The 12,022-nt window shown below is 30.2% G+C and overlaps 1 protein-coding gene across 5 annotated transcripts in view; it reads right to left on the bottom strand.

The window, feature by feature from the left end:
• Positions 1 to 2,142: 2,142 nt before the first annotated feature.
• Positions 2,143 to 12,022, bottom strand: part of Srrm234 (Serine-arginine repetitive matrix 2/3/4) — a 203,751-nt gene continuing 193,871 nt past the window's right edge. For 3 of the 5 annotated variants that reach the window (XM_075364599.1, XM_075364597.1, XM_075364598.1), the window contains exons 10-12: positions 11,487 to 11,708; positions 5,401 to 5,601; positions 2,144 to 2,476 (exon numbers count right to left, since the gene is read on the bottom strand). In XM_075364599.1, the coding sequence (XP_075220714.1) occupies positions 2,428 to 2,476; positions 5,401 to 5,601; positions 11,487 to 11,708 (472 nt within the window). In that variant the 3' untranslated portion in view covers positions 2,144 to 2,427. Of the gene's footprint in view, positions 2,477 to 5,400; positions 5,602 to 11,486; positions 11,709 to 12,022 lie in introns of all 5 variants that reach the window. The other 2 variants (XM_075364601.1, XM_075364600.1) reach the window with 1 other exon arrangement.

The following is a 12,022-nucleotide window of genomic DNA, read 5'->3' as shown; positions in this document are numbered from 1 at the left end:
TTAAGCTAATTTGCATTTTCTTTGTTTTTAGGATGCAGACATTGATTCAACTGCACATAGACTTCACAAAGTAGATAATGTGCTCAGTTATCTTTTGAATAATTTACCTAAGCTTTCAGTCCTGGTAAAAATCTATCTCTTGATGAGGCCGTGATTCTATGATGGGGAAGACCTTCTTTTAGACTATATATAACAAATAAAAAATGTAAATACAGGTTTAAATTGTACAAACTTTGTACGCCTAATGGATTTACTTTAGACATTTACAACACACACTTGTAAATCCAGAAAGAGGCCACACCTATGCAGTTGTTGTGGAAAAGGACATATTTTATTTCTAAATAATTTCTACATCAGTGTTACTCTGGCCATAGACTTGATGGACACACACAGAATAATATATATACATATGCATCTTTTTGTTCAACAAAAGAGAGAAGGTAATCCTGTGGTAGTTATAAAGAAAGGTGAGCACATTAGTCGGCAAAAAGGGGACGTCAAAGTGATGAAATGTAGGGACGAGCAATGTTTCGACAACTCATGGGTCTGAGATGGAAGATGTGAAAAACAAGGGAACTACTATATCCAAGCATGACATGATTGTTGCTTATGAGTCAATGAGTGGTATTGTCAGAAGTGACCAGATGAATAGTTACTACTCTGTTCTCAGAAAATCTCATGTTGGCACATAAAAGCATTTTTTTCACTTAATGGATGCCAGTGTGTGGAATATCGTGTACATCCATTCAAAACTATGCCCAAACTCTCAGATGACCTACCTGAAATTTAGTCACCGTAATAGAAAGTTCTATACAGATGCATACTCCTTGTGCAATGTGCTCCACCACAGATGGCCTGTTTCGCACCTTCCTACGAAGCTCGAGAAGAAATAAAATGTCACAACTGCTGATAAACAAACAAGAAGAGGTGAACTATCTTTTATGTGTGCAGTGTTTGTACAGAAGAATAGGACAAAAGCTTTGTATTTTGTGTGCCAGAGTGTTTAAGAGTATGGCACCAATAAGTGAACAAAATAACAATTTTCATTGTCATAATAAATATATATATTTACTAGATATTTTCATTCATTTGTTTTTGAGTTTGAATAAAGGATAATTGGATTTTATGTTGTTTTAATGAAATTTCCTCCTAAATTTATACAATACAGCCGGCTGATATGTGACAGCTGTTTTCTATAGCCATAAATACATTTTTAATTGCTATACACTGAGTAGCACATAAAATAAGCTCCGAATATTAAAAAAAAAAGATGGATATATGAATTTTATGTAGAGTACTGATTATTTGTATAAAACACAACTTTTAAAACAATTTTCAGTTTTGGTCTGTGGAGAGTCTATATGATAGGTGGTCTATCTAAACTAAACGACAAAGATCTGATGAGATCTTTGTCGTTTAGTGTTGGTGTGAGAAAATAAACTACCTAGCACATACATATATGTGCCACCTGGGAGTGAAAGTGTTAAACCCACAGAAAGGCTGCGGTCATTAAGGATTTCTTATCAGAAAGTAATTTGAAACAAAAACTAATGCATGAACCACATGCATTAAAAAAAATTTTTAACAAAAAAAAAATTGTAGCTCCAGTGGCAAGATACCAACAAAAATCAGTGTGGCAATCAACCTGTTAATATTTAACATCATATTAAGACAGTAATGTTCTTTTAATTTGTAAAAACAGTACTGAGCAAAATGAATAGCATGTTAATTGTGTCCTACTCCTTTATTATCTCAGTTTCCTACTAAAAAAATATTCTTAAGCAACAGCAACTGAACAGAGAAAAAAAATAAAAACAATAATAATATAAAAATAAAGGACATTGCATAAATTTACACATAAAATGTCTGATGAGTCTTTTCTTTTCATAATAATAAAATCTACAAAATAACCCAAGATATCTTTAATATAGAGCTATAAATAAGATATATTGAATATAATTTAAACAAAATAATGTAACTGGTAGTGATAAAATTTTACATATACTTTATACTAACATTTAATAATGGATTTATATATATATATATATATATATTTATTTATATATATATATAAATATATTAATAAATATAGCTAAACATACACAATAAATAATAAAAATAATAATGTACACACAGTGCATTACAAAACACAAATTCATTCCATACAGCAACATTAAAAAAAATAAAACTTCATAAAAGCACTCAAAACACAAAAGAAAATGAAAAAAAAATTAGGATAGAAATAAATAACAGTTCTGGTGTGGTAGTAATGGAGTATCGAGATACAAAATGGGTAGACATATACACAAATGTAGTATATAAAACAATGTTCAGGGATCCGATCCTTCAGCATTGGACTTCGATTCTATCAATACTTCAAATTTCACTCGAATAAAAAGCATTTATCAAGTTTCTTTGATTTCAGTTTTAGCTCCTGCTTGAGCTGCTACTTGATGATGAGGAATCTACACTTTTCCTGTTTTTATAAAAAGAAAATAAAAATAAAAATTCAAATAAAAATGAACAAATATAAAGGTAAATAAAATAAAAAAATAGTACACTGCATTTAAAGATGTTACCTCACCAACACCTGATTTTTAAAAGGGCAGGAACACATAATGTTTATTAGCTATAAGCTTTTTGTACATACATGAGGTTGAACTATTGAAACATATATATAAAAAATATTATTATTAAGATAAGTTTCATTTTTTAAAGTATGACCGAATGGTAATACAAAAGCTTATGTATCGTAAATTGGCTAGTAAAAATATTTTTGTTCAATACACAAAGTTAAAGAGCAACAAATTTAATCATAATTTACAATTAGTTATATTATGGGATACTTGGAACAATACATTCATCAAATAAGCAAGTTAAATTTTGAGTTAGACTGCTCATACGACATCTGGTATCATAATCAATCCAGGTAAATCAGAAGCAACATTTCAATCTTTGATATGCATTGGTGAATGGTATGCAGGTACCAAAAAGATGAAGCAAGCAGTGTCACAAAAATAATTATGGTACTGAAAACTGGTTTTTTGATGCTTCAATCATATTCAAGATTCAGATAACTATTTTTTACAGTGTACAATAAAAATCCTCATGTTGTGAAAATTTTATGTAAAGCATGGTAGTTCAAACATTTAAATGGAAATTTCAGTTGAAACATTTCTTTGAATATCAAGAAACATATGTCAATCCTAAAGCTTTGCCTTAAAAAGCCAAAATTTCCAGCATCAGATGTGAGTGAACCTAAGGTACACTAATTTAAACAAATATTGTTTTAAATTATTTAAATTTAATAATTAAAAATTCATAATTTTTATAATCTTTTGGTACTTAACCAATTTAAAAAATGATATAAAAAAACTACTAAAAATTGTTAACTATAACTAATTTGTAATAGAATCCCACATCTTGAAATGAGTGATCAATTAAATAGTTTTTTCTTTAAGTATGAGCGATTTTTAATACTTAGATTTATGTTTAAAATCACCTAACTTTTCATCAATTAACAAACAATCATTTTGTTCTGATTAGTCATAAATTGATGTATGCAAGGTATATTAGTTCTATTGCATACATTTTTACACAAATAATACATCAATCAAGTCAGTAATGTAAGTTTCTTGGAAGGAAAGTAATAAGTTATCGTAACTCCTGGTCAAGACATATGTAAAGTGGTTAAAGTAAAATAAAAAGTTTTTACTTGTCAACTCCATGATTTACTTTATCTTTGTAAAACAGAAATTACATCTGGATAAAAATTAAGTTTTGAGAAAAAATGAAGACTTACAAAATATTTGTATAGAAACCTTCACTCACTAAGTTACTTTTAATGACTCAAAAAAAAGAGTAAATTAACATGTTATACAATAAAATTCTCTAATTCTTTTCACCTATATTTAAATTTTTATCACTATTATTATCTTCTAATCATTAAAAAACTTGATCTCATTTTTATCAGACTGTTACTTCACCTTTGTGCAGTAACAGCAAATATTAGTACTAGGCAAACAATAGCAAATCTTCTCATAAAGGCAATTTTCCTTATGAGTATTTACTGATGCAACTGATACAGTTTCATACTAATTATTAAAACTTTTTATTTTGGAAAATCATGACCTATAAACTTAAAAACAATGTAGGAGAATTAAATACAAAATACAGTAAAACCTTTATTCAGAAAAATTTGGTATAGAAAAATTTTTTGTAAATTTATGTCCATTTCCCCTGTAATAAAAGAAGCTGGAAAGGACTGGGTGTACAACCCCTCTCCACCAAGTCACTTGGGCCTTTAGAATTATTGTTCATTACAACAGAACCTATATATAATAGGAAAACAAAAATTTCCTTTTTACAGAAAAGAGTACAATATTAAAGAAACAATTTATACTGGATGTGTGTCATTGTACATGTAAGTGATTCATTTTAATGATTCCATTTCAAAGTTTAAACTAATTTATTTGTTTTATTTTTTTATAAATATATTTTTTTCATTATTTAATCAAATATAATTGGAATCTAATTGCCAGTAGTTTATATTATTTGTTGTTTTGATAACAGTAAAAGTAACAGCAATAAAATACACTGTATATCATGTAAATGACATCAAAAATGCGCTTTACTGATTGACCACCAATAGATATAACAATAGTAAATGATATGGAAACAAAGTCCTGCAGTGCAGTTTTATCAACTGCAATATACTAGTGGTATAAATGCTAGCAAGAATAAATAAACCGAGATTGTTTTCAAAAGGTTCTATTTCAAAGTTTTTTCTTGCTTAAAAGAGTTCTTTTAGAAAATATAGATACTATAATACAGCTTATAGCAAAATCTTTTAGTAAAGCTCTACATTTTTATGGTAAGTGTCCAAGTTGGCTATTTGATTTTGTTTTAATATTAATCTTTATACTAAACTATGTTTTAGTGCAGAATTGATTACTTTTTGTCATATGAATACTATGTACACTACATTTTTATAGCTTGTAGGTTAATTCAATGTAATTCTCCTATTCAAAATGGAAAATTTATTCGACCTGTAAAATTTGCTTTACTCAGGTTTTATGAGTAATATGACGCAAAAAAAGAAATAAAAAAAGCCTGAAAGTTATTTATTATCGGAATCATTATTTACAGCTTAACTATTAACAGATTGACAAAATTTCATGTTTTGATAACCAACTCTCCCCACTAATATTTATTAACACTAAATAACTTCCTTATTGAGAAAAAATTCATTATATTGTTATTTAAGAATTGAAACCAATAAGAGATTAAATAATAAATAAATAAACAGAAGATGAACAATTAGAACCGTAATGTAAGAAACTGATTTATTTATTGTAATTACTACAACTATCTTTAACTTAAAAAGCATCTTTTTTTTACCTCGTTATGCGACGTCTATCAAGAAAGCTGGGTGAACCACGACGTCTAGGTATGGAAGGAGATCGTGACCTGGATGAATGGCTATGCGAACGTGAAGAATGTGAATGTGTGGGACTACGTGATCGACTTCTACTTCTAGAACGTGTTACACTACGTGAATGACTTCTGGTTGATAAACTCCTACGCTCTTTTGAAACACTTCTGTTAACAGGAAAAAAGAAAAAAAAGGATAATATTCTGTTGGTTGAAATACAAGGTCTGTAAATAAAGTAATTACTAGTTTTTTTGACAGCCAAAGTGGCAACACTGTAAAGTTACTAGTAAACATAGGTTATATTTACAGCTGTTTTATAGTAGGTATTAATATATTTAGTATATTGTTGCCACGTGAGATGTAAACAAACTTTTCTTGAAATGAGTTTTTGTTGTGCATTACAAAAATGAGTGATACTAATTATGAGCAACATTGTGCAATCATGTTTTGTGTTAAACTTTGTGAGAATGCTACTGAAACTTTTTCAAAATTGAAAAGGCTGTATGGAGATGATGCTCTGTCATGAGCTCAAGTTTTTAGGAAGTTTAAAGTATTTTCAGATGACCGGGAATCCATTGCAGATGATCCGCACTCTAGAAAACCGTTAACGTCAAAAGGTGATAACAATGTTGGGCAAACCAGAGACTTGATACAGTACGACCAGCGATTAACTGTCAGAATGATTGCAGAACCACTGAATTTGAACCATACCATAGTTCATCAAATTTTGACAAATGAATTGGACATGAAAAAAGTTTGTGCAAAATTGGTCCCAAAAAACCTCACTGTTGAACAGAAAAACAACAGGGTAGAAGTGTGTCGCAATCTTCTAGGGTGAATTGAAACTGATCCTGATGTTTTAAAAAATGTTATTACTGGTGATGAATCTTGGATATTTGAGTATGACCCAGAAACAAAATGCCAAAGCAAGGAGTGGTACACTTCAAACTCACCATATCCCAAAAAAGCAGAAATGAGAAAATCAAAATCATGCTAATTTGTTTCTTTGTAGTAATGGCACTGTCTACAAGTTGTTTTTGCTTACAGGACAGACTGTAAAATCAATATATTTACTGAGAAATTCTTGAAAGACTGCGGAAAAGAGTTGCCCGCATGAGATCAGCCATCAAAAACAACTGGGTGCTGCATCATAACAATGCACCTTGTCACACTGCACTCTCAATTAATGAGTTTTTGGCAAAGAAAAACATTCCTGTAGTTCCTCAACCACCTTACTCACCTGACTTGAGTCCTTGAGACTTTTTCCCGTTACCGACTTTAAAAAACACCTCAAAGGACATCATTTTTGAACAGTAGAAAACATTTAAAAAAAAAAAAAATGTAAATGACCATCTGAAGGATATTCCAGTTTCTGAGTTCCAACACTTATATGAAAACCGTTTGAAGCATTGCATGACTTCCCAAGGGAACTATTTCAAAGTGTTAAGAGTCCATGCATAATTGGATTGTAAATAAACGGTTTTCCTGAACCAGTCTCATTACATTATTTAAAGCTCATATGTAATTTAATCATGAATACAAATGAAGGGAGAATATATTTTTAATTTTTTTTGTTACTGCCCAAAGAAGGAAAAGGTAAAAAATAATAGAATATTGTGGAGAAACTAAAAAAAGCTATAAAAAATTTGACTTTCCAGAATATGACTTTCTCTTAAAAATTAAAAACAACCAGGTGATACAGCCTCCTTAATTTTCTTAGTAAAAGCCTAGAAATTTTTTTTGTTGAGAAATACCACTCTTTTGAGGGATCTTTCTTTATATATGGTTCATGGAATAGCCTGCAGAAGTCTTTTAATGAATTTTGCTATCATCTGAAAACAGCATCCTTTACGGAAGAGGCTTTTATCTTTCAAAACAGAAAGAAGGGTTCAGGTGTTAAATAATTTGAATAAGGGAGTTGGGGGATACACAGTTGTTATGATTTGGCAAAATCTCTAAAATGAGTTGCCAACATATGAGAGCACACTCATGATGTTGAATACGAATTAATCTACGCACCTGACCTTTTTCTATATATATATATCTTATATACATGTTCTTCTTAACCTTCTTCACCAGTTTTTGTAAATTATCTTGTCTAATCAGAAACAAAATTTCACACCATGTTGCTGCACTTTGGTGGTCAGTCAAAAAAGTTAACATGGGCAGAGGGACACTCAACAGTCCATTTGTAATTACACAGTTTATTAGCACTAAATATGATGGAAAACATTGTCAGTTTCTTTCAGCATGGAAAATATTTATGAAAACAATTCTGCAGTAATATTATTTCATGATTTCTGAACTCATACACCTAACCTGAAATTATGGTTATAATAATGTCAAATAGCCTTAAACAGTAGCAGGTGTGACTTTAAAACTAATAATAAAAACGTACAAAATCATATCATTAAGTTGTTTTGATTTAAGAGGACTATTTGGAAACTGGTCCTTGGTATTGCATGAAGGAGTGGGTGTAGAGATTGTATCTTTTTGCACAGTTGAATAGCCCGGTTCTAGAAGTATTATTGTAAATATTGTTTGTTTGTTCCTGTAAAACTTTAGTTTATTATGTGAATGATACAAAAAATTCTGTAGACTGTGAAATGCATGCCATCATTTGTTTCCTTCATGTAAAAAACGTGCCAGTTGCTGAAATTTCATGAACTTTGTGCAGTGTGTGGAGGGAATATCATGATTGACATTGCAGTAAGACAATGGTGCTGTATTTTTTGGGAAGGTCGAACATTCACAAAAATAAAAGAAGGGGTAAACCTTCAATTGCCACAGATGAACTTGTTGCAAGTATTGATGAGAAAATTGTCTATTTACAACAACAGAACTATCTGAATTTTTTCCTCACAACATCAACAGTGCTGTATGAAATCATAACCGATACATTAGGTTTTTATCTTCTTCGAAAGATGGGATCAGCACCTATCTTCCTTCACAGTTACTGTAACGAGAAGGATGAATTCCTTCGCCACATCATAACAGGTGATAAGACATAGGTTAAATTAGTTAATGTGGAAACAAAAGCTCAATCAATGGAGTAGGGTAAAGGTGTGATCTTAGTTGATTTTATGGAAAGAGGCACAATAATTAACGCTGAAACATGCTGCTAGCTGTAGAAAACATTCAGATGGCTATACAAAACAAATGATGTGGCTTGCTGAATTCAGGCATCATTTTTCTTCAAGACAATGCTAGTCCGCACACTGCACTATGCTCTCAACACCAAATCGACAGTCTCAAATGGGAATTGTTAACCATCCTCCATACAGCCCTAATTTGGCTCCCAGTGATTATCAATTTTTCCCAAAAATGAAGAAATAGTTGGCGAGTTAAAAAAAGTGTTACTACCTGGCTTATTCACAGGCAGCATGAGTTTTATGATGAGGGTATTTAAGAACCTGTTTACATGTATGACAAGTGTCTTAATTTGGTTGGCAGGTATGTAGAAAAGTAGCTATAATATCTATATAATGAATTGTTTTTTTATCAATTGTGTTTTTTTTATTAATGAATCCGCAGTTACTTTCCAAACAGCCTCCACAATTCTCTTGCCAGTGTCAAATAATATGCTTAGATAAAAACTTTAAAAAAATATAAGCATGACTAGCAAAATTAATTTTTATTTGAACTCTGCTAAAACCCATCAGGGCTAGGAACAGAGGGGGTGATGTGGTGACCAGGATTGTCACAAGGCGGATGCTTACCCTATGGGGGTCAGGAATATCATAGATGAATAAACTGTTTGCTTTATGTAAAACAATATTAAGAATAATCTAAAAATTTCAATGAGCAAGATATAATTTTGATAGTTTTATTGGTTCAACAATCTGTGATAAAACAAAATTGTTGTAGATATTCAAGTAGGAAGAGAACATTCACAGCTTAGGTGTACACTTTACTCGAGCATATAGAAAAGTAAATTGGATTTCGATAGCTAAGAGATTTGATTCTGTCCACTGCATAACTTTCTTTTTCTCTTTAGCCTCCAGAACCACTATAAGGTATTACTTCAGAAGATGAATGAAGATTATATATATGAATGCAAATGAAATGAATGTCTTGTACAGTCTCAGGTCAACCATTCCTGAGATGTGTGGTTAATTGAAAGCCAACCACCAAAGAACACTGGTATCTGATCTAGTATTCAAATCCGTATAAAAGTAACTGCCTTTACTAGGATTTGAACCTTAGAACTCTGAACTTCAAAATCAACTATTTGTGCTGAGTTCACCACTAGACCAACCCGATGGGTTCGTGCACTGCATAGTTAAACATTTTGGTGAATAAATAGTTTCCGGTCACTGATTTTTAAAGAAACCGAAAACCCTAGAAACATACATGTCAAACACTTCAAATCACAAACAATCTTATAGGGAAGTTTAAACAAGACAATTAAAAATTTTCTTTTGATTAGAGAGATTGAAAAAATTATGTATCGTACAGATTACAAAATAAAGCTGGACATGAATTAATCAAATTGGATGTTTACAAGCAAAATAAAAGTTTTGCATTAAGTAATGTGGATAATTCCATTTGACTTCCAAAATTAAAATGATTGATCTTTACTTATCTATTTGTGTGTTCTAGCAAAAACAAGGCATATTTAAATGGCAATGACAGAGTAATCACAGGCAACCGGTGTGTTATTTGAGCACCTCTCCTCATTCAACAAACAGTGGTGAATCTAATAATCTAAAGTCCCTGTTAAATGAAAAAAAAGAAAAAGAAAAACTGCTTTACTGTCAATAATTTATTCTGATCAGTACAGACGAAATGACCCAAAATTTGCATGGATGAATCAAAGGAAACTGTAGTAACATTTTTATAAGAGAAGGGTCACAAAATACAAGATTAATAATAAGATTAAAAACTTAATTAATTCCAATTAATGATTTGTAATATAAATACATGAAATAATACTATTAAGTAAACAGATGAAGATCCTAAACATATAAAAACTAAACTTAATAAATCACAATTAAGATGACATTTTGAGCACATGTTTATATGGCTGTTAAATGGAACTGCATAAAATTCAAAATTTTTTAATTATTATTTAAAAACTCATTGATAATATTGTTTCTGTAAAAGAAAAACAATAATACAATAGATAAGAATTAATTTTGTCATACTGAAAAGAGTTAAGTTTCTGAAAGTTTGATTTAATTGATATTGCTATTAATTAAAAATATTAATTTATATAAATTGTAAAAATTTATATAAAGTATATTAATTTAAAATATTTATTATGTTAGATTGGTTGGATAATAGAATCACAAAAATAAGGGAAAATGCCTGCAATTTGGAGAATTTATTTTCATATTCTATCAATTAGAAGATCAGGAAATCGTAGAGAAATTGTAAAATAAGGTTATCATTTATAAAGCCAAGAAACAAAGGATTTTTACATTTCATATGTAATATATTCCTGCTAATGTTATTTTTCTTCTGTCTAATGAAAATCATCGTAAAAGTTTTACTGTACTTCTAAAGAATTCCACTAGGCAGTGCCTCTGAGAAATATTAATATAGTATAAAGTTTCACTTACCAAAAATTTTAAAAGTATATATCCGAGTACCTTTGGAGCCATTACTCCATCATCAGGGATTTCCCAAAAGATATTAATTCAAATTCAAATGTATAATTGTGTTTACATTAAAATTGGTATGTTCATAATAGTCGGTTGTCAAGAAATAAAATTAAAATGTATGTCAATAAGACTGTAACGTGAGTTCGTAAGATGTTTGCGACTATTATATTAGTAAATTAAATATTGATATGCTGGTATGCTAATTCAAAAGTTCAGTTTGTTTTTTTTTAGTAAATCTAGTACAGCAAAGCACATTTTATGTAAAACCAGTAAAAATTAATGGAAAAATGAATTAATTATTATAAAATCACATTCAGGATAAAAGATATTAATTACATTTTTCATAAAAACATAAATAAAAAATGAACAAAAATTTTCTTAAAACTCACAAACTAACTTTATTTGAAATAATGTAAAAACAGTCAACATAAAAATCAACAAACTACCTGCTACGTGACTTGAGTGGTGAATCTGAATGAGGGGTATGTGTTCGTGAACGGGTCGGTGATCTGGATCTTGATCGTGTTGGGGTACGAGAATGTGACCGAGTTGGAGTACGTGAATGACTTCTAACAGGTTTACAATCCTTCCGGCCAGTGCTGGTACTGCTGTCACTGGATGAACTTGATAACGATGACGATGAACTTTTTGCACTATCTCTTGAAGTACTGCATTAAAAACAAAAACATTTCAGTTACAAAAAAAATAATTTACAAGTCTAACAATACAAATAACAATTATACAACAATGGTCTAAACTGTTAATATAAATTAAAAAAAACAACTCAAAGGGATTCTGTCTATGAAGTATATCACAATAGAAGGTTAACAAAATAAAGATTGACAATGTTAGATCATAGTGCTGTTTGGTGAGAGTCGAACACCATGATCAGGAGTTCCCGTGTGAGTTGATTATCCTATCACTTCATTTCCTATTCGAAAGATAGCATAGGAATGATGTCACCCTTAACTTCACTGGTAAA

Source organism: Lycorma delicatula, chromosome 4 (assembly GCF_047948215.1).
Source record: "Lycorma delicatula isolate Av1 chromosome 4, ASM4794821v1, whole genome shotgun sequence".
NCBI classification, from domain to species: Eukaryota; Metazoa; Arthropoda; class Insecta; order Hemiptera; family Fulgoridae; genus Lycorma; species Lycorma delicatula.
This window is presented reverse-complemented; position numbering and strand designations above follow the sequence as displayed.